Source organism: Setaria viridis, chromosome 7, assembly GCF_005286985.2.
Source record: "Setaria viridis chromosome 7, Setaria_viridis_v4.0, whole genome shotgun sequence".
Lineage (NCBI taxonomy): Eukaryota > Viridiplantae > Streptophyta > Magnoliopsida > Poales > Poaceae > Setaria > Setaria viridis.
In genome coordinates this window covers 25,485,773-25,509,038 of record NC_048269.2, presented here as the reverse complement: position 1 = coordinate 25,509,038, position 23,266 = coordinate 25,485,773, and the positions used below count along the sequence as shown (strand labels likewise).

The 23,266-nt window shown below is 47.5% G+C and overlaps 2 protein-coding genes across 2 annotated transcripts; both read left to right on the top strand.

The window, feature by feature from the left end:
* The first annotated feature begins 87 nt into the window (after positions 1-87).
* Positions 88-3,929, top strand: LOC117864795 (uncharacterized). Its single transcript, XM_072294902.1, has 9 exons — positions 88-424; positions 526-635; positions 1,330-1,398; positions 1,943-2,058; positions 2,153-2,207; positions 2,531-2,651; positions 2,768-2,815; positions 3,249-3,343; positions 3,438-3,929. Exons 1-9 carry the CDS (start codon positions 337-339, stop codon positions 3,537-3,539), a joined length of 804 nt encoding a protein of 267 aa, XP_072151003.1. The 5' UTR covers positions 88-336; the 3' UTR covers positions 3,540-3,929.
* A 15,287-nt stretch (positions 3,930-19,216) lies between these two features.
* Positions 19,217-22,789, top strand: LOC117862556 (uncharacterized). Its single transcript, XM_034746049.2, has 4 exons — positions 19,217-19,684; positions 19,764-19,846; positions 19,987-20,157; positions 22,431-22,789. The coding sequence occupies exons 1-4, from the start codon at positions 19,406-19,408 to the stop codon at positions 22,606-22,608; spliced, it is 711 nt and encodes a 236-aa protein (XP_034601940.1). The 5' UTR covers positions 19,217-19,405; the 3' UTR covers positions 22,609-22,789.
* The last annotated feature ends 477 nt before the right edge of the window (positions 22,790-23,266 follow it).

The following is a 23,266-nucleotide window of genomic DNA, read 5'->3' as shown; positions in this document are numbered from 1 at the left end:
TTCTCAAACAGGGAGACCACCTCAATAATTCGCGCCACCATCCGGGGCCAAGCCAAACGAGAAGCGCCAAGTTGCCAGCCAAACGGACCAACTAAACAAGGGGGGCGCCACCGGCGCGGCGCGGCGCGGGGACAGCCCTCGTGGTCGATCCGTCCGTGGGATCTCGCGCACGCCAGGATTGGGGAGCCGCGGCCTCCCTCCGCCCCAGCCATCCATGGTTTCCCGCGCGGATCGCGGCGCGTAGGTGGAGAAGGGAGAGAGGAGAGAGAGAGAGAGACGGGGGAGGAGGGCGAGGTCGAGGAGGCGGAGAGCAGCGCGCGCGCGCGCTCGTTCGGCATGGACCAGAATGCCGGCTCCTTCCTCGCCGTGCGCCGCCTCTCCGGCGCCGGCATCGTCCACCACCACCACTCCCACTCCTCGCCGGGTACGCGCGTGTTCCCGTCGTTTGATTGCGGTGGTTTGTCTCGGTGCAGAGGCTCACACGGTGATGGTTTCTCTTCCCGCTCCATGTTCGTGCGCCCGCAGCGGAGGTCGTGGGCGTGTCCACGGCGTGGATCGGGAGGGGGCTCTCGTGCGTCTGCGCGCAGAGAAGGGATAGCGACGCGCGCCTCTCATTCGATCTGAGCCCCATTCAGGTGAAAAATTCTTTCTCGTTCAAATCCATAATGGCTTATCACGTCTTCCACGCAGGCGTTAGCAACTTAGAAACATCTTCTCCTCTCTGTTTATTTTTTCTTGTGGCACGTGAATACGTGATCATTCTGAAACATGAATGATGAATCCTCCCCTGAAATGGTCTAAATATGAGTTCCTGTGATAACCGGAAGCACGATGGTGATGGGAACATACAGGGGAACATTCTGAGTCTGATTGGTGCAATTGTTGAAACAGCTCTGTCTTGAAGCGTAATGCATGTTTGGTATTGTGATTCATGGCAGCAGGAAAACCATGTCATGTAACTCCATGGCTTCGACAGGGATGGTCTTTTGTGATTACTTTGTGTTCTTTCCAAGTCATGGGACGTCAATGGTTCCATAATGTAGTAACTTATGTGTCAATGCAGGGGTTAGGAACATATCCTTTCTTCCTTGTGGATTTCTTTCTGAGAAAGAAGAATTGAGATATTACATTCTGGTGTCTTTTACCCTTCTTTTGAGATATATAGAAACGCGAAGTAGCATCATGTCATGTCAGTGTAGTATTGATGGATTTGACACGTGTCCTTTTCTGATTACATTGTGTATTGTTGCTGTCATATTTTTATGATTGATATTTCATAGGACAATGAAAATTCCTACAGGAATAACAATGGATCATTCTCTGTTCCAGGAAGAGTGCTTGCAGAGATTGCAGAACCGGATAGAAGTGCAGTATGATAGTTCAAACCTAGAGCATCAGGTATGAGCTTTAGCTGATATCAGAACCTTGTTAGTTCAAGCATGCAAACATCATAACTGAAATGCACATTTTTTTTCTTTGTTACTGTTGAATGTGCTGTGATGAGCTTTAGTTTCCAAATTCAAGATGGCAACTGGCCTGGTATAACGTGTGTTGATATACCTACCTAACAGTACAGTTGCATTCTCATGCATGTTTGGGTTTTGGGAAAAGAAAAAAAAACTAATATTTACAACGGGCTTGAGGCCACTTGCACATTTCACTTTTCAATCTATCACTTTAATTAGACACAAGTAGGTATTAAGAAAAAGGAGGTCGGGACTACTCAAATTAGCCGGTTGATTTAACCGTACAACAATCATATGCCTGCTTATGAATTGTTACCCTTGTTTGTAATAATTTGTTTCTGGTGGTCCTGTGCCCTAAGAACTAAAGATATCTGAATAATGTTTCAGTTTTGCATGGAAATCTAGAGCATGCATTTCCATCTCGTTTCCTGAGTTCTATCTAATTTTGGTTATGTACTGACACATATATCCATTAGAAAGCACTGAAGGCCCTTTGGCGTGCTTCTTTTCCTGGAACTGAACTTCTAGGATTAGTATCAGACCAGTGGAAGGAGATGGGATGGCAAGGGAAAGATCCATCTACAGATTTCAGGTCTTTACTGCCTTCATTCCAATGTGTACAGTTTAGCAAACCATTCGCTTGTTTAATTTCAAATGTGTAATCATATGTTCTGTTGGATTTACAGAGGTGGTGGTTATATATCTTTGGAGAATTTACTGTACTTCTCTAGGACCTATCCAGTGAGTACAAATCACTTGACCCAAGTGCATGTTCACATTCATCTCAGCATTTCTGCAATGCTAGCTTATGCTTCTGATGTGTTGTTAATTCATTAAGCTCTAGCTTGAAAGGATCTAAAGGACTTTCATAGTTTACATGCTTCTTGGATTTTCAATGAAACTCTGCCTCTTTGCCTATTGCCTCAACTGAACAGCCAATGATCCATTGATGACTTCATCAAATAGAGAAAAGATTGATAATTTATTTTGTAGGCCCTGTACAGATCTAATATTTGTCCAGCCATGCTGCATCATAATTAGGAAAAACAAAACTTTCTCTGCAGAAATCCTTCCAGGAGCTCCTTTGTAAGAAGAATGGTGATAGAGCGTTGTGGGAATATCCCTTTGCTGTGGCTGGTGTAAATATTACATTCATGCTAATTCAGATGCTTGATCTTCAAGCAGGTTTGCCCGTCAAACTTTTCAACATTTCTTATTAAGTTGATCTAAACTGTGAAATTCGTTTTGGTGATTATCATAAACAATGTGAATCCATAATTTAATGACTGATGTTGCTGCAGCTAAGCCAACATCATTGATTGGAGCAGTGTTCCTAAATCTACTTTTAGGTAAGTCATTCTTGTGCTGTTACATTTATGTAGGACTGAAATCTTACAGAAACAGAACTTATATAATTTAGGCTTTTATCCCAAAAGACCTTTCAGGCTCCGACTTAACTGAATAGTCAGTGCTTCTCAATTTAGCTGTATACTTATATCATTTGGAGGACTTCAATGAGCTCAGCTGACTTGCCAAGTTGTGTCTAACGGCCATTTTCTCTTAGAAACACACTGCAGTTAACTAGGGCCAGTTAAAAATTTGCAATTACTTTCAGGTATAGAAACCCATACATCATTATAAGCGTAATGATTAACACCCCTGTGAGGTCCTCTAGAGAATTAGAGATAAGTATTATTAGCTTTTAATAGAAGCTGGGTAAGTGCAACGATATTTTCACAGTTACCTACCGGTACGACCATCTGACCTTTGTTTCTTGTTCAGAAAATGATCGAGCCTTTGACATTCTTTACTGTATAACCTTTAAGCTGATGGATCAGAAATGGCTCGACATGCACGCCACTTACATGGATTTCAATGTACGCCTTTCCTTTCTAATATGGAATCTCTTGAACACGTTCTTTGTACATAGTACCTGTCTATCCTGACCAAATCGTCGAACAATCGCTGCAGTCAGTTATTAAATCTACGCGGCGCCAGCTCGAGAGGGAGCTGTTGCTCGAAGACATTCAGAGAATCGAGGACATGCCATCATTCAGGTTTCTCGCCCACTAGCAATTGAACTCGGTCACACCTAACATTTCCACAGATAGTGCAGCCCCATACACCTCAAGAAATTGCAACGTTGGAACCACGTATACCGAGCTCAGTGTGGGGGCGATCTAGGATCGTGGATTGTCGATTTGCTTTGTTGGACTGTGTTCTGGTTAGCTACTCTGACAACAGCCTCAACGCTGGGTGCCTCGCTTTTCTTTTGAACAGATGTGCTGTTATCTTCGTGCCAAAGAACGGCAGCTGTAATTCTTTTTTTTGAACGAATGGGTACGAGACAGTGCCTATTTCATTGATAGAGTAGAGAATTACAGTTGGCTAGCCGAATAGGGTACACACTTTTACATGATTACTCTCTAGACGAAAAAATCGCTAAGGCCTTTGCCCCTGCTAGTATCCATGCTCTTGCTTCCTCCTTGATTTTGGCCATTAGTATGATTGCTACCGTCTCTTGTCAATTGAATATTCGCTTATTCCGTTCCTTCCAAATTTCCCATATGACCAGTAGCGTCATGGAGCATGCACCCTTCCTAGGAGTTTCTGTTTTTGTAGTCATGTTTATCCACCAATCCAGCACATTGTCGGTTGGTCACCATTCTGAGGGGTGTATGCTCACCTGCGTCGTCCACGTCGCCACTAGGATCCATATTCTCCTGGTGTATCTGCACTCGACCAGTAGGTGATGGGCCGTCTCCATTTGTCTTCGACATAAGGGGCATGCAAGGGAGTGAGGCCATCCTCTTCGCGCAAGTCGATCAGCTAACCATACTCGGTTTTGTAAGATCAGCCACGCGAAGAACTTGCACTTCGGTGGCGCCCAGCAACACCATATTGTTTTGTAATGTGGTGCTTTGGTGGATCCGAGGAACTGTGCCTTGTATGCCGAGGCCGTTGAATACTTTCCGGTGGACGTAAACTTCCATCGAATTGTGTCTTCCTGGTGCGGTTGCAGCTGCATCGCTGTTGCTAGACGCCAAAGCGTTACAAATTCTTGTAGATGCCGAGTTGTCAATCCTCCGTGAATGTTTATGTCCCTGATCCAACTGTTGTCGCGTAAGGCCTCTGCTAGATTCCTTTTTTTCCCTTTGGATATTGCATATATGTTGGGTGCAATGTCCCTTGGCCTGACGCCTTGCACCCAGGTTGAGTGCCAGAAGCTCGTCTTGCGTCCATTCCCCACTGTGATGGTTGTGCATGTTGCGAACAAATGGTGATCCGTGTCATCGCATGGTGTCTCCGTTCCAATCCATGTTTTTTGTGGTGACTCCCACTCGCGCCAAAGCCATCACAGTCTCAATGCTCTAGCGAACTTGTGAAGATTGAGCACACCTAATCCTCCGTTTACTTTTGGTAAGCAGGATTTGACCCAGTTGACCTTGCATTTACCGCCTGTGAGCGTTTTTTCTCCTGCCCATAGGAATCTTTTCCTTATTTTGTCGAGTTCCTCAAGTACTTCGTTTGGCATTTTTATCACCGTTAGCAGATATAATGGTTGCATGGAAAGTACCGCTTTGGTGAGGCAAACCCGTCCTGCTTGATTGAGGTTGCGGCCATGCCAGCCGGATAGCTTGTGTGCTACTTTGTCAATTAGAGGTTGAAAATCAAGTTTCTTAAGACGCCTTATCGCTAGGGGTAGTCCGAGGTATCTTATTGGGAAGCATGTTCGTGTTACCGGCAGTTCTGAGAGGACTTCCTTGAGGTCCACGTTGTCACAGCTAATGGGAGCCACGGTTGTCTTTTGAAGGTTTGTTTTAAGCCCAGTTGCCTCCCCGAAAAGGCACAGCAGCTTTGCAGTGTTCGCGATGTCCGCATGTGTCAGTTTTATGAATATGACCGCGTCGTCAGTATACATGGAGATGCTGGTGTGTGGTGCACGTCCTCCCAGCTTGTTGAGCAGTCCCATTTCCATTGCCTTATGTAGTAGCTGGTATAGTAGGTCTATCGCGAGGATGAAGAGGAAGGGGGATAACGGGCCTCCTTGTCGTAGTCCTCGTCCGTGCGCGATGGGGTCAGATGGGAATCCGTTCAGCAAAATTTTTGAGGTAGATGTGGCCAGTAACGCGGCTATCCAGTCCCGCCATCGCCTGGGGAAGCCTCTGTGTTGCATTAGTGATAGTAGGTAATCCCAGTGCACGGAGTCAAAAGCCTTTGAGATATCCAGCTTCATTAGTAGTGTCAGCATTCTGTTCCTGTGAAATCGACGCTCCATGTTCCGAACATACAGAAAGTTTTCATGAATGCTTCTTCCTTTTATGAAGGCACTTTGGCTAGGTGATATCAGTGCTTCCATATACGGCTGCAGTCTTATTTTACTAATGATCTTGGCGATAGCATGTATGAGGTTTATTGGTCTGAAGTCTTTGATGCTTTCGGCACCCTCCTTTTTGGGGATTAGAACAACGTTTGCTGTGTTGACGAAATTGAGGTCTTTGCAGCGAATGTTGTGGAAGGCGTTAACAGCCGCTATGATGTCACCTTTGATTATGTTCCAGCACGATTTGAAGAATAGGCCAGTGAAGCCGTCCGGCCCCGGCGCTTTATTTTTTAGCAACTCTGCAATTGCTTGTAGTATCTCTTCATCCGAGAAAGGGTTGTCGATGCTGTTTAAGTCAACCACTAGGAAATGTAGCGTCTCCCAATTTAGGTCTTTGGTGCGATTGTTAGGCACGGATATCATGCTTTCGAAATGATCTTGGATTACCTTTTGTTTGTCCTGATGAGTTACTGCCCAGCCGCTTTCTTTCTTTAGTCTTTGGATGAAGTTTTTCCTCCTTCTAGCGTTCGCCTTTAAGTGGAAGAACCTTGTGTTAGCGTCACCCTCGCGCAGGTAGGTTATCCTGGAGCATTGTTTTTTCCTTGCTTTTTCGAGGGCCGCCCATCCCAGGAGCCTTTTTTTGAGCTTGTTTCGCAAGGAGCATTCCGGGTCTGTGGGTGTTCTTGTCTCCTCGGCCGTATCGAGGCGCAGGATGACTTCTTGGGCCATGTGCATCTTTAATTTGGCATCTGAGACGAGCAATCGACTCCAGGATCGCAGTGCTCGGGCCGTGGTGTGCAATTTGTGCCCCAGTCTGTGAAATGGCTCAGTGTGGATCATCGGCTTTGACCACTCTCGGGTTACCACTTCATAGAATCCTGGTAGGCGCGGCTAGAAGTTTTCAAATTTGAAAGGCGTCGGCTTTCTAGGACAAGATTGTTGTGCCAGTAGCAAAGGGTGGTGATCCGAGTGTGAGGAGGAGAGCGCGTGTAGGACATGTTCATCGAAATTTAGATCCCAATTTTCATTGCAGAAGACTTGGTCGAGCCGTGACAGAGTCGGACGATGCCTAGCATTGCTCCAGGTGAACCTCCTGTTTTGTAAGCGTATTTCTTTTAGACCATAGTAGTTTAGCGTTGTTCTAAAACTCCTCATTAGCCGCCGGTTTAGATTGTTGTTATTCTTATCTCTTGCGTTGTATATTAGGTTGAAATCCCCCAGTACGAGCCATTTGGTGTCGTCATCTGGTCTAAAAGCCCGTAGGTGCCGCAGAAAGGCAGGCTTTGCAGAATGTCGTGATGGGCCATACACTGTCATGAGTCGGAAGTGTATGTTACTATATTTTACTATTGTTGTTGCTGAAATGGAGAAACGTCCCGTTTGGAAGTCCTGCATGTCGAAAACCCTATCATCCCAGAGGATGAGGATTCCCCCCATTGTGCCTGAAGCCGGTTTGTATGCGAATTGATTTAATCGGTGTCCCCCAGGAGGTTTGCTAGAGCCGCATCAATATTTTGAAGTTTCTTTCCTGCAGGCACGCTATGTGGCACGTTGTCGTTGCAATGGTTTCTCGGACCGTTAGGCATCTAGCTGGAGCGTTTAGACCTCTCACATTCCAGCACATTATTTCAAAGTTGCCAATCATCCAGGTGTGGTTTGATGCGCTTGCTTACATGTTGCACGACTTGCGGTAGAGTAGTATTTGCTATGATGGTGATGCTGCGTCGGGGAGAGCGTTGATCTCGTAGGGGCCGTAAGTGGCGTTCGTTGACGTTGTTTATTGCAGGAGTTGTTGTTAACCAAGTTCGAGGTTGATAGCTAGCGGGGCATAGTTTGTAGTTCGCGAGTTTTGCCCAAAGGTCGCAGCCAGCAGGGCTAATGGAAAGTCCTCCCCGAAGGTCGCAGCCAGCAGGGTGAGGCACTGGAAGTACATAAATGTAGCGATACATGGAGCAGTGGTAAAACACATGGGCAAGGTGCATTGTCTTGATGATCATGGAGCCACATGGTGCTCATGGTGGAGTTCTTCTACAGCGTCGCCCGCCATCTATAGAAGCGCGTCGTTCATCTGCTCTGCAGCATCATCGTCGAGGTCGAAGACAGCAGTCATGGCCGCTAATACATGTTAATGCAATCTTGTAGTACCTGCTCAATTGGCGCCATCTCATCGTCGTCGACGCCAAGCTTCCACCAAAGGTTGCGCTGCGCTCGTTCAATGGCCGGCATGACAGGCTTCTTGGCCAGTCGCGCACTCCGTCGCACCTTGTTCATGTCAAAAGTGCGGCGCTGGCGCGTGCAGCGCTGGCGCGTGCGCCGCGCTGGGAGCTGCAGCAGTGCTGGCAGCGGAGGAGTTCGGAAGAGGTCGTCGATGCTTGGGGCAGGCACGGCAGGTATAGGTACCTGTTCGCTGTATAGGCAGCTATGTACGGTTCCCAGGTGAGCCGTGTCTAGCAGCTGGGCTGTGGGTGCGTGCAGCTCAGGGCAGGGAACCCCATTCGTGGGCCTGGTGAGCTGGTTGTCGTGCGGCAGCAGGCCAACCCCAGCTGGCGCCACTTGGCCCAGCACCAGTCGTGGTCTCTATTGGACTCGATCCATGTGATTGCGTTTGGTGGGCCTTCCACAGCCTAGCTGGCACCGCGCCACCAACAGCCCAGTGCAGCCCAACCACCGCGCTTGCTCAGGCTGCCCGTTCTGGCTCCTTCTCCTCAGCTTGGGCCATGCTCCTGGCCACCTGGACAGAGGCCATGCACGTGGCCTGCAGGCCTCTAGGGAGGGTTGCTGCCTGCGCATGCTCATCTTTCCGCTGGGCGCCTGTGGCTTCCTCGGCCGCGCCGATGGACATGCAGTCGAGCGCCCGATCAACGTCTGCGACCGTCGGCGGCACCGCCGATGGAGCCGGGAGTAGCGCCGCCCGCAGAGTGTTGAACACTTGCGGCAGAGGGACCGGGTCGGACTAGGCCTTTTCCCCGGGCGTGGCATCGTCGATGCCGAGGCGGTCGGCAAGCCAGCAAGCTTTGCGAATGTATTCGTCAGCGCCAATTTTCCAGTATTGCTTCCTAGCATCCAAAATGAGGTGGTTAGTCGTAGCCGTTGCCGTTGCCGTTATTACCTTCTCGTGCATGTAGTTCTTCAACGCATTGGCTTGTGTCACGAACAAGGCTTGGAGCTGTGTCGGAGCTAAATTGCTTAGCCCCTGTTCACCAGCATCATGGTGTCGCCCCTTGCGGGGGCGCATAGTTGCGGCGTGGGGGGATCTTGTGCGATCGCGACGCACCACGTCCGAGCAGCCCCAGTAGGCATCGCCGTACTTACACCCATGCCCAGGATGGTCGTAGTCGCTATGGCCATCGTCGTCGTTGTCGTCCCCATGGCGGGATGGCCAGACAAAAGCACGGTCGTTGCAGGGTTGTCTGGCCACCCGACGCTTGGTGTGGTCGCTGTCCTCCTGCGGGTCGTGGCGAGCGTGAAGGCGAGACAGAGAAAGCAGAGGACATGGTCGCCGGACTGTGCGTGAAGGCGAGCCAGACCTTCTTAGGGATCTCGCTCGGGTCCACCGTCCATGCCCAAAGATCAATGTGCCTGGAGTCTGCCGGTTGGATGAGGTTGGTGACGATGTGTTGCAGAGCGCACTTGTGGCCGACGACTCTCTCGATGATTTCCGGCGTCCAAGCGTGGGACGGGATACCGTCGAGGCAAAGGCGCACCCTCTAGAAGATGCGAAAGCCGAGGGCGTGCGTGAGGCTGCACCATGTGCGGAGGCAAATGTCGATGCCCCCTCCAATGAAGCGTCCGCGGCGGCACGCCTCCGCAGCATGTGCCGCGTGCTCGAACCGGACGAGGTAGGGCTCCGGCTGATGTAGCGTGACGGTGACATCACCGGGCTGCAGGCGGAGCTCTCTGGTAATGAGGTTGGTGATGTCCCGAGCTCCTGCATCCGGCGGCAGGTGCAGCGCCCATGGGACGAGCGCGCAGGCCTCCCAATCCCGCGCGTCATGCTCGAGGTGGAAGGAGCTGGAGACGAACACTGTTTCCACTTCTAGCTGCGTGTGAGGATCCCCTATGGCCATGCTGGCTGTGGTTAAGGAGGTTCTTTTCGATCTCTGCGGTGGTGGCGGGGGTTGCTTTCTCGGTGATGGCTCAGTGGGTGGAGGACGATCGGTAGGATTGGAATGCTGTAGCGGCCTGCGGCCGGCGAGGGCAGTATGGCGTGGTGCTGTGGGGGGTGGACGTCGGGCAATGGACGGCTCGTTGGCGGTCGGCCGGCAACTGGCAGGAGCTGTGGTGCGTGGCGCTGCGGGTGGTCGTCGTCGGGTGATTGGCGACGTGGTGCCAAGGGCCGGCCTGCGTCTCGTGGGAGCTTGGTTTTGTGAGGAGGCAGGTGCCTGCGCAGCTGGTGACCGTGCCGCCCTGCAGGCGCGTTCTCTGTGGCCGAAACGGCGGCACCAGAAGCAGCGCACGGGGTCGCGGCACACAGATGCGAGGTGGTCTGAAGCGAGGCACCGGAAACAGCGTCCCGCGGTCACGCGCTTGAAGGCGAGTAACACCTTGGTTGGTGGCCTCCTTCAAGTGCTTTTGTAGAGCTGGTCACTTCCGCCGTCCCGTCACAGCTTCTCGGGCGGCGCACGCTGCTGCATCTTGCGGCGCCTCACTGGCTGCCATTCCGGGCGCATTGGAGGGTGTTGAGGTGTTGTTGGCGCTAGGTGGTGTAGCTCCGTGTGTCGTCAGGGCCCGGCTTGTCGTGCCGTTGACGTCGCTAGGTCTTGAATGCGCCGTGGAGCCATCATGTCATCGGAGTTACTCCTTCTCACGCGGGCTAGAGTACATCCGTCTTCACGGCTTCGCGGGAAGGTTGGGCCGGTGGGGGAAATGAATTGTCCACGTGTGACGACCTCCGCATAGGACAGCATAGCATCCCGTTTGGCCAGAGGGGGATTCAGGCTGGCAGGCCTCAGATCTTGCAAAGGGAGCCACAGATCTGGCGAATTGGCCTGCAGATCTGGCGATTCCGGTACCCAATCTTCGTCGAGCAGCGACGGCCAGCCTCCCCGGGGAGGTGGTGGTGGGGAGATACTGAAGAACTTTTCCGAGGTGCTTTTTGAATGCGGGATGGCTGAGGATGGGGGGCGTAGCGACTGGGGGGTTTGTTTTTCAGGAGAAGGTCTGCGGAGGTAGGTAGGGGCTGCCGCCGCCGCCGGCAGGCAGCGGGGTGGCAGAGGAGGGTGGGGGGCTCTCATCCTAACTCTCCGCTAACAACTTGTGACTAGAATGTCAATTCGCAGCTGTAATTCTGTAAACAAGAGAGAATCGTGTAAAGTTTGTCTGAGATGGTTTCGTTGCAATCTGGTTGCTTTCTTGAAAAAGGCCGAGCTAAGAGTGTTCCTGACCCAATAGTCAGATTTTTTTTATTTTCATATTTTTTTTATTTTAGTATTTTGCAAAAATATATGGCCTAACAAAAAAATTGCAAATCTATAAGCAAGCTACCGTCGGTTGAACCGGCAGTAAGTTCCCTCCTCTGGACAGTACACTTTCAAAAAATAATAACTAATTCATATGAACTCAGATTGAGATAAACTTTTTCATTCAAACTTTTTTCATTTGGTGTCATCTTGGTGTTCAAATAATCGACACAAGTTTCAGATCTAAAATTCAAATTTTAGATCTGAAACTGGGCAGCACACATTTAAAAAAATCATAACTAATTCATATGAACTCGGATAGAGATAAGTTTTATATAAAAATTATAGCTCTCAATGAGATTTACAACTTTATAGTTCAAACTTTTTTCATTTGGTATCATCTTTGTGCTCAAATAATCGACACAAGTTTCAGATCTAAAATTAAATTTTAGATCTGAAATGTGTGTGTCGATTATTTGAGCACCAAGATGATATCAAATGAAAAAAGTTTGAAATACAAAGTTGTAGATCTCGTCGAGATCTACAATTATCATATAAAATTTTATCTCTATCCAAGTTCATATGAATTAGTTATAATTTTTTGAATGTGTACTGCTAGAGGAGGGGGCTTACCGCCGGTTCAACTGGCGGTAGCTTGCTACAAGTACACCTTCCGCTGTTTCAAAAGGCGGTATAGGTATATAATTTGCAATTTTTTTATTTAGCCATATATTTTTGCAAAATACTAAAATATAAAAATATAAAAATTCCAATAGTCAGTTGAGTTGGGTTGGGTATCTTGGATGGAGCCCAAAACGTACCCGTACATGCCTTGTTGATTTCGGCCCAATAGCCTTATTGGGTCGGTCCTGATCACTCGATCGGCTTGTTGTGATCGGACCAACTTTTTGGAACTGCAGTCCTCTCGTCAGAAGAGAAAACACAGAGAAGGGGACTGCAGCGCAACCTTGTTAAGGATTCCAGAATTTCTAGCTCTCAACTCTTCCGTTCTCCTTTCCAGCCACAGCAAGCATGCGTCCAAGGAGCTCGACGCTTGAGCTTCCATCTCTTTAATCAGAACTCTCAGTGGGCTAGGTAAACTACTCTCGTCCAGTCGGAGCCGTCTCATCAGAGGGATCAATCAGTATACGCTGGCCTGATCTTCGCTTGCTTTCGGGGCAATGACAAAGCGCACCTTGCCAGTGAGGAGGCGACAATGCGAAGGGAGAATGGATAAAATACTCACATCAGCGGATGGGGATTGGGGCTCGATCCCGGCGTCCAGGCATCAAAGATCGGATGGGATCCTGCGATCACATCAGAAGGGCCATCTCGAGTCCAGCTGATGACAGACAGGCGGCGATCAGATTAGATGTCACGCTCCCCGTCGCACTGTGCCCGCCGCTACCAAAGGTAGGCTACGAGGCAGCTCGGCAATTTTTCAAAATAGCTGCACAGTATGTTCAATAACGAATTTAAGTAATATTAACACTGGGTTATCAATTTAAGATATATTTTTTGTTACTGATCATAAAGCTAAATATAGAGTTTAACCGGAGACCCTGACGAATGGAGTTTCGTTAGGTTAGGCTCGAAGGGAGGAGCCTACTGCATGCCCTAAGTACATGTGCGCTAGCACTGGCACGAGTGGCATACCATGATGAGAAATCTAGGGTGCTGGATTTTCTTCCGTCATCCTGGCCTGTACGACAGTACGAGACTGTGAGCCCCTCTTTCTTTCTCTTCCCGATGCGTGCAGTGCAGCCTGCGAGCACCGAGCAGGCCAGCAGGGCTCAGGCTCTTGCCTCGGGGGTACACGCGGTGTGAGTACGAAGCGGATCAAACACCTACGGCCTACCGCTACCTACCTATGATCGTGTCACAAATGGAATAAACCTAGGCCAATATAGTATTATTATAGGCGTATCGTACTTGCGTCGATGGGATGGACAGCGACGTCTGGAACTGGAAGCCTTTTCTGTGACCCCGCGACGGCTTGGACACAACAAGAAGAATCCCCCGACCCCGAGCCACACGCTAATGCAGTGATGCCGCGCGACCGGAGGGCGGCGGGCGTTTGGAGCTGGCCGGCCGCGGGCTGCATGGCGGCACGCGTGGGCACGGGCGCATGAGCCTCTCGCGCGCCCCGCCTGATTTGACAATGCGGCGGGAGCGACCGGCCGGCCGGCCGGCGCGTGCCGTCGCGGTGGCGGTGCCCAGCGAGGAGCGAGAGGGGGCGCGCGCGCGCACGTCAGGACGGGGCAGGCCGCGTTTGCCGTGGGCGCGTGTCGGGGGGAAGCGGGCGGCAAACGCAGTACTTGTGGTGTGCGTGCGGGTGAAAATGATGCTGTTCCTGCCAGGCCGCGACCGTGGTGGTGGGGGCGCCGAAAGCCTGCGACCGCGGCGCCCACATCGCCGTAGTACTGTACAGAGAAGGCCACCACCTGTGCGTGCTGCGTGCACGGCGGCACTGCACGGATCGGTCGCTATCCCGTTCCAAGGAGAACTGAACAGGTGAGATGGGAGGCAATCGCCCCGGTCTCTTGCTGCGGTCGCAAAATGCGAACCGTAGGGACGATGACAGCAGACAATCTAGCGGTTTGCTCGATCGAGCTAGGTGGGAGGACCGGAGGAGCAACCATTTCGTGGGCCGAGACTCGAACGCTGAACGCACGTCTGAGCTCGTTCTCCAGTCCCAGGCGATGCCACTGCACGGTGGTGAGAAAAGGGAGCCGGCAAGGAGCCAAAGGGCCAAATCACCATCATAAGAGAGAGAGATGGTCAGGTGGATGAGATGGGGGCGCGTCATGATAGTCTGACCTCTAGGCCGGTCGAGAGTGTGAACAAACGAGCGGTGGAACCTGGAAAATCGATTTGGAGGTATTCGAATGGCTCATGATTCCGGTCAGAGGTTATCGTGCGCATCAGGCCATCAGCATCAGGCGAGACGACGATCGTAGCACCCGATAATGGAGAAACTAAAGCAAAGACCGTACGTTCCCTTGATAGGGCGGCATATGACAGTTAGCCCCTTTTGATAATGCTTTTTTTCCTCTGAGAAATTGTCCAAATAAACATTTCATTAAGAACAAATACTTGTTTTACAACACAAAGATGCAACCCACAAACCTACCCTGAAGAGCAAAATTGCATGAACTAGAAATTTTTTAAAAAAAATACTTAACACTAAGCATCTAAGGAAAATTAACCATTTGAAAACCAACAAGCCAAACCATCCAGCAACCATTTGCTTCATCTATAATTTTCAGAAATGAACAAGGATTTTCACCCAAGAATTAGGTGGTCTTGTCCCATGGCGCGGCGTTGCAACCACTGAGAGGTTCAATTTGGGTAGAGCTCATGTCTCTTTCTTAGAACATAAATGTTTGACATACAACCCGTTTGAGTACGATTGAAGCATGACATTTATAACAGTCTACACAATTGATTTAAATATTTAAATTTTACTTTTTACTAAAGTGATTATACATGTAGTATTTTCTGTCTTTCTAAGATGTATGACAAAGCTTTGATCAGCAATTATTTTATTACAATAAAAACGAATGTAAGGACATCAAGTTCGTACAACAAAATTATGTATTAATAGAATATTTTTATTTAAGTTTTATCATAACGAAACAAACTTATATAAACAAAAAGAAGAGGGGTAGTGGCAACTCCAAGCAACTTTTCTGCACACGTCCTTCTTTTCTTGTGTAGGACCGGCTTATCTACGGGGGGCAGGCAGACATGCATGGCGTGGATCATATGCAAGTCCTTTGGTGCCCTCCTCCGGGGCAAACGGCACCGGTGCCGTGTCTATCTGAGCAATGATGGCCATTTTGCCGCCAGGAGGGTAAGATGACCATGACTCTGAACGCAACGACGACTAGGCGGCTAGGCCCGGCCAGATGGATGAAAAGTGTGGCTAAGGGCTAAGGGTCACATCGGATATTCAACGAAGATTAAACATGAGTTAATCATAAAACTAACTGCAGAACTCCTATACTAATTCGCGAGACGAATCTATTAAGCCTAATTAATCCATCATTAGCAAATGGTTACTGTAGCACCACATTGTCAAATCATGGACTAATTAGGTTTAATAGATTCGCCTCGCGAATTAGACTCCATCTATGCAAGTAGTTTTGTAATTAGACTATATTTAATACTCCTAATTAGTATTAAACATCCGATATCAGTACTAAAGTTCCAAAACTCCCAATTTTGACACTATGAAAAAAAAATTCCCATTACATCAAACCTGTGGTACATGCATGGAGTAATAAATGTAGACGAAATCAAAAACTAATTGCACAGTTTGTTGTACTTTGCGAGACGAATCTTTTGAGTCTAATTAGTCAATATTTGGATAATAATTCACAAATATAAACGAAACGCTACAGTGTACTACAATGCTACAACAGTAATTTTGCACATCCAAACTTTAGGCATTAGGAATAGAGAAAACAACTGCTCGTTGCACGCAACGACGCTGCATGCTATATCCGCTAGCCACCTAGGCTAGCAAGCTGCCTTGGTTGGCCTGTCACCTACTGCTTTGCTATTTTGCTACTACTAGTAGAACAAGTACTGCTACTTGCCGCTGCCCATGCCCATGCATATCCCTGACTTCTTGCTGCACAAACTTTACAGAGTACTAGGCTGTTTCTGTAGCGGTAGACACCCAGCACGTACACTGCCCGTTTCACTTCGCCTCTGGTGTAGTCCTTTCTAGATTTTCCAGGATGACGAACGTGCCATGCAATAACAGATGGCAACGGAGCTGCGTTGTGCTGTACAACCTACAGCGCCGCCACTCCACTTCACAAGCATTGCTTCCTGTCTGACTGATTTCATCACCTGTCCGCGCATCACTGCACTTGGATCTGAGGATCTACGGAATTGAGTAGTCCAGTTGTGATCACAACGCAATCCTGTAAAAAACTTTCATCGGATTTGGGGAGGAAGAGATCGAGATGAGGCAAGGCAAAAGGACAGACAGTGAGACAAGAGGGCTGTCCGGCTGGGCATGCACAACCCAAGCACAAACGAGTGGCCCAAATGGGGAGGGACCGAGGGAGGCATGGCTGATGGTAGGAAGAGGCCTTTTGCAGCAGCTGCAATGATAACACCCTCTCATCCCCTGCAGGCTGCAGCTTGCTTCAGCGGCTGAGATCCTAATCTCCGGAAATTAAAACACCGGGTCACCAGCGTGAGTGCTTGCCGCTAGCTGCAACTGCATGCTGCGTGCGCGCGCGCTGCGGCGAGCCTGCGATCTGTGGATCAGCTGGTTGGTCATGCATGGCTGCTCTTGGTAATGGCGTATTAGGCCCACCACCTGCCCAACATGAGAAGAACCCTAGTTTTTTCAATCGGTGTATCATGGGCGTGACCATATGTGCATGACCACGCCCCACTTGCCACTTCAGACATATGATTGGCACGAACGCAAGCTGCACACACGGCCCGGTTCCTCTCCTGTGCAGCGTCGAAGATGGCCATGTCTGTGTCACTGTGTGCCCGTGTTGTTTTTCTCGCCTGAACAGCAAAGATTCCATTACAAATAGTAACTGGGCCGTTGTGTCAGCTGTACCAATGGTACTGTGTCTACAAAGCATGCACGTCGTAGATGCTTCATTTGTGTACGTATTCATCATGCTTCTTGCATTGCATTATACTGGAGGCGTTTGGTTCCTTTGCTTATTTTTAAGTAAGTATCACATCAATGTTTAGATACTAATTAGGAGTATTAAACGTAGGCTATTTACAAAATCCATTACATAAGTGGAGGCTAAACAGCGAGATGAACCTATTAAGCCTAATTAATCCATCATTAGCAAATGTTTACTGTAGCAACATATTATCAAATCATGAACTAATTAGGTTTAATAGATTCGTCTCGCCGTTTAGCCTCCACTTATGTAATGGATTTTGTAAATAGTCTACGTTTAATACTCCTGTATCTAAACATTGATGTGACACTTGCTTAAATATAAGCAAATGGAACCAAACCAGGCCATTGTGTTCTCAATGACAATGAGATAGCATTTGCATCCACACATGTATCATGTGTGTGTACACGTGCAGGTAGCTAGCTACTATCGGTAGATATCATGGAGGTGTTTCGAGAGAAAAGAGTGGATCGAGTGGCTGCATATGTGATATAGGCTTAGCCCTTCAATCAAAGCTCCAAAGGGTAAATGGAGATTCTCTATTTTTTGAGGTCACAAAAATACTTCCAACCTAGTAACAACTCCTATGAATAGAGAGCTTCTTATAAACTTTCTAGGAATGGAGGGTGAAGCTTAAATAAGGATATAAGTAGAGAGTCTAGCTGCGTTTTTTAACTTAACTTTAAATTTGGAATATCTAAACTTGGAATATGGGACTGTTTAAAGGGTCCGGCGGAGTTTCTCTTTCCATCGATCGAGTGTGCCCAAGCTTTTTTTCGGTGGAGTGCCCCACAATTATTGAGCAATTGCAGGGAACAAAAGGTACAATCACTGCATTCTTGTACCCCTATCGAGCGCTCCAGTAGCATATGCTCCTCACTTCCAGTCAAAAAAGGCATGCTCCTCATGATTTTTTTCTCAAAAGTAGGGGGAAAGTTCTGTTGAAAAACAGCACTAAATTTAAAGCCGTGGTGCGAATGCTTTTTTTTTTTACCACCAAGCAATGCAAGGTGTTCTTGCAATAGTTTGAGTGGCGGTTATGATGAAAAATAGTAGCATACTTCATTCAATTTAACTATGTGTTTCTAGGAGTCCAGCTCATATCAAATAATTAAACAGATAACTCGAAAGAACATACTGCACTATTATAAGGTCAGAACTAATTAAACTTAGGGAGCACACATACCAGAATCAAAACGTCTAAGAGCTTAAGGTTACCCCATTGCATCTGAAAGATGAAATATGAGTTACAGAAATCGATCGATATAGTTGGATTTGTATTATAAAGCGCTATTTTATAACTGCAAACAAAGTATTATAGAAAAAGGACGGTCATAGATTAGTTGCCTTAGGGTCCAAATTCACCTATACCTTTCTCATTGCCCTGGCCACCTGAATGAGGGGCATTTGGAGCCAGGGATCTAGGTCTCTTTTGGTAGGGCTTATCAAATTGTTTCTCCACCGATTTTTGGTGAAGTCATACCAAAGAGGCAATTTCAAAACAGCTCCACCATCTAAGCCGGGGAGAAGCCGCAAAACGGCTTACACTAGAGAGAAGGAGCCAAAAATAGTGGCTTCTCCGGCTTCTCCTCTCTCTCCAAGCATTAAGTGATCATAAAATTACCCATACTACTATTGAGAAGCCATTTTACCAAATATTTTGCAAAATGACTTCAACTCCACTAGAGAAGCCACTCCATCAAAGAAGCTTGAGCTGAAGCCGTTTTGGGAGGAGTCGGAACTCTACCAAATGGGACCAAATAATGCAAGTGGCTGTGTTAGCAACTACTTTCTTTTATCAGGAACATATATCCATTTTGGTTTGTCCTATATCAAACTTCTCTGAAGTTTGACTAAAGATATATTATCTTAAATGAAAAATGTTATGTATCGTGAAAGCATATCATTCACAATAAATCTGTCAATGTCAATAATCTTGCATTATCAACCTATATAAAGTTTTAGATATCGATAAACAAAGTTAAAAAAGTTCAATATAGGACAAACCTAAATAGACCTAGCTATATTTGCGATTGGAGGAAGTAGATCAAGGGGTTAATAGATGTAAAGATATTGGGAAATGGGAATATCTGAGGGATGATTGTGGATGGTCAAGAAATATGATGGGGGTTAGAAAAAAACGAACAATAAGAACACGTTAGTTTGTAGAGTATGTGACATCAAAGGGTAGAAGCCTAGCCTAAAAAGCAAGTGCTAGATAGATATGATGAATCTGCATGCAAGCACTACTGCAGTAGCCTAGCGCGTACAACACCGCTACAGGAACAGGTACTGCCATCACACCACCATTTGAGCAAAAGGCTCTTTAAAGGGGCTGTCCTGTCCGGACCTAGCTCCCAGCTGGGCTACCAAGCTTGTCCACCACTTCTTTTTTAACCTAAAAGACAGAAATCTTCCTCGGCATCTCACTCACTCATGCCCCCAAGACCACTCTGATCCATGGATCCCATTGATCACCACCACCACCAGCAGCCCACCACACCACGCCTGCATGGTCGATAGATCTTGTTATATGCGTGCATGGAGGGGAGCAGCCAGTTCGAGACCTGCCTTCCTAGCCTCTTCAGCCCACGCGCCGTCCCTCCCCCTTCTCCTCTTGCTCCGCTGCCGAACCAGCACAAGCTTCTGCAGATGCCGTTGTTCCAGGAGCAGGGCGGGACCCATGGTGTGATGCTCTCTTCGGACGACCACCACCACGGCGGCCTCTACCCGCTGCTTCTTCCTGGGATCCCGTTCTGCAGCTCTGGCGCCGGCGCCGGCGAGAAGCCCGCTAGTTTCGTGGTGCTGGACGCCGGCGAGGTGAGTGATGCGACGCGCGTGCGCCCTGTTGATTAAATGATGGGTTGTCCTTTGATCCTTGTAATCTTGGTTTTCGCAGGCGGCGGGCACCTCAGCGGCGAAAGCCGCCGGCGAGATCGCTAGCACCACCACCGCCACCAATTTGCACGGGTCAAGTTCATGGTACGTATGATTGATTGCATCTGCGAGTAGTACTTTTATGTGGTTGACCATCCCGTTAGGGTTTCTTGGTCCCCGGGGCGGTGGAGATTTCGCACGCGCTGAACTGATTGGGATCGCTTATATGATGGGGTGATGAGCAGGTGGAAGGGCTCGGCGGCGGCGGCGGGGGAGAAAGGGCGGATGAAGGTGAGGAGGAAGATGAGGGAGCCGAGGTTCTGCTTCCAGACCAGGAGCGACGTGGATGTGCTGGACGACGGCTACAAGTGGAGGAAGTACGGCCAGAAGGTTGTCAAGAACAGCCTCCATCCAAGGTAGTACTCCATATCTCGTGATGCATTCATATACACAATGGCGGAAATGAATGCTAACCCTAATGCCATGTTTGGGTTTGGAGCGTGAATGTTTACCGCCGGTGGCGGTGCTATGGAAAAAGTGAGATGTTCTCCACAAAATTCATGTCGATTTACTAAATCTATCGCTTTCCACGCAAGCAATCTAAACTCTAGTTCAGGAGCGTGAGGGTGCTCTTCCACCTCATGCCTGATCTTGTTTTTAGATGTCAGAAATCATATACTTGCTTTACCTGAAAAAAAAAAGAGAAACCATATGCTTGCTTGCGAAACAATGAATGAATCATACTCCTGAACTAGTACATGATACCGACCATACGAGTGAACTAATTAGTATGTCATAGTAGGTTGCGGAGTCAGCATTTTTCGGTGGATTACTGTCTGCTAGTTGAGTTCTCTCATTATATCAGTGATATTTTCACAATTTTTGGTATCAGTGAAACAATGAAGATTGGAATAAAATGAACCAAAGACTTGGCTTGAGATCCATTTTATGAATCAAATTTCTAAATATGACCATACAACATATTTACAATTTTAAGATTGGCCATATGAAAATTTATTGCTTGATTTATTATTGTAAATAATTTTATAATTCCATATGGAAATAATGTCTTGCATTTCATATTTTAGAGACTCAAAAAAGAAAAGAAACAAAAGAGAAATAGATCAGAAAGCCTTAGACTGCAGATTACTGAGAGTGATCGTGTGGATTTTCTCTGCCTTGTGCTTCGGTGAACATGGCAGTGATGATCTATTGTCCATTAGCTCCTAGCTTCTTAGTGGGAGGGCTGCTAATAAAATTATGACACCATCATAAGGAATATATACTGCTTGAAGACGATCATCCAATCTGGTGTATTTTAGGTGTGCTTCACGGCTTGCTTTTTTGAATGTGTATTTGCATGAGAAAAAAATAGTTTAGAAGTTTTTAAGTGACACGTGCAACATATTAACATGAATATTTCAGATAAAGTTGCCATCGGTCTATGATAATTAAATAACTTTACGCCTAGAGATTTGATCATCTTTTATTTGTACTATGACATTGGGACACTTGGTGCATACAGGTAAAGGCAGCTATGCTATATTGGTTAGATAAGTGTTTTTCATTAATTCATTTCGCCTAAGCACATATCAGAAAAAAGATGTTGCTGCAAGTCACACTACGGAACCTATTTCGAAAAGAAAACAAGAGTCAGGCCATGCAATACTACAAATTGAAACGATTGACGCATGTTGCTGGAGTCTCAAATTAATATCAGTTTCAAGAATGTGTAAAGAGATCTTTTCCACCTGCTAGGTCTAAGTTCTGATCATGCATCATCCACGACATGCTCTAGTAAAACCCATCATCATTCATGATCTGCAACAATAGGACACACGCATGCACATGAAGCAGTGCGTATGGATGCGCTGGGGCAAATGCCAAATGGTGCCCACATTTTCACAGAAGGATGTTTCTTCTCAGACACTCTCAATGCGCCGTAGGAAAGGCAAGCCGGCCTGTCCATATGATCGTTGGCCCGTAGCATCTTTGAAATTTGGTTCAGGCCGGCTACTTATCTCATTCGTAAGCTAGTGTTTTCTTTTGCCGGCCTGTTCATGTTTTGTCTATGTGTTGAGAATGCTTTTGAATAATGCCAGAATAGTCCAAAATTCCTGCGCATCTACAACGGCGATCAAAAAGTCAGTTTCTACAACGGCGATCAAAAGTCAGTGAAACTGCTCATGGGCTAGTATACACATTGGAGCTCCCTGGCAAATAGATTCGATCTGGTTTGGAAATTTATCACGCGGAAAGAATTAAACTTAATTTTCAGAGTTCTTCATGCATATGATTGAGGACCAAAGCACATGTGGGTCTCAAACTGACCACTTAGCATTGTTTTCCATTATGCCCCGGACATGGTGAATTATGCTAGCGAACATATTTTTGGTGGTAAACTGGTAACGGGTGAACAAGATATATCTCAGCCGTTTCCATACCAGCTGCATGCGCGAATTTTGGATTTACTAAGAGGCTGGCACTAAATTCGAACAAAAAAGGCTTATAACAGTTTGACAATATGCTTTGTATATATATGCATGCTGAAAGGCCTCAAGTTCTCTTCATCTAATTTTTCATACAATATATATACATGTGCTACTTTTAGATCAAAATTTTGATAAACATCCATAATTTGTGATCTCAGTTCGCTGACGAACCCTTTATGTTATTTGAATGCGCGCAGGAGCTACTACCGGTGCACCCACAGCAACTGCCGCGTGAAGAAGCGGGTGGAGCGGCTGTCGGAGGACTGCCGCATGGTGATCACCACCTACGAGGGCCGCCACACCCACACCCCCTGCAGCGACGACGCCGACGGCGCCGGCGACCACACCGGCAGCTGCGCCTTCACCTCGCTCTAGAGATCGATCACACGAGCGAGGTTAAATGCTGATGCATAAGCAGGTTAAATGTTCTTGTGCCTGTGCATCTGATGAAGATAATAGCATGCAGCAACTAATGCTGTGATATTTGGACGATGCACCAAGATGTTGCTGCGAGGTTCCATCGATCCTATTCTACTGGTGACTTTGGTTACATGCATGATTGCGTCAGAACATCTGATGCTGTTAGAACGGTACGCGTGCCTGCTTTAGACATGGCTGCCATGCACGTGAGGCACAGAAAGTGAGGCCATACTACGGGAAACTGGGCATGGGTCCTATCCTCTAGTATCTCCTCCAGTACAGGTTAGTTTTTATTAGTTTTTGACCTGTATCAGGTAGTACCCAGTTGGTCCTTAGTACCAGTTGGTAAGGTTATTTTTTTTACTTGGTACTAGGTCTGACGGCTAGTATCTCTTTTAGTATCGGTTTGGGGTTTCAACCGGTACTAAAGGTCATCCATTAGTATTGGGTGGTTCCTCGTGACTCCTTTAACATCGGTTGTGAGCTTCAACCGGTACTAAAGATTACCTATTAATATCGGGTGGAGTTTACCTATTAGTATCGGATGGAGCTTCTACTAGTATCGAGTGGAGCCTCCACCGGTACTAGTGTGCCTGAGGATCGTCGGTCGTCG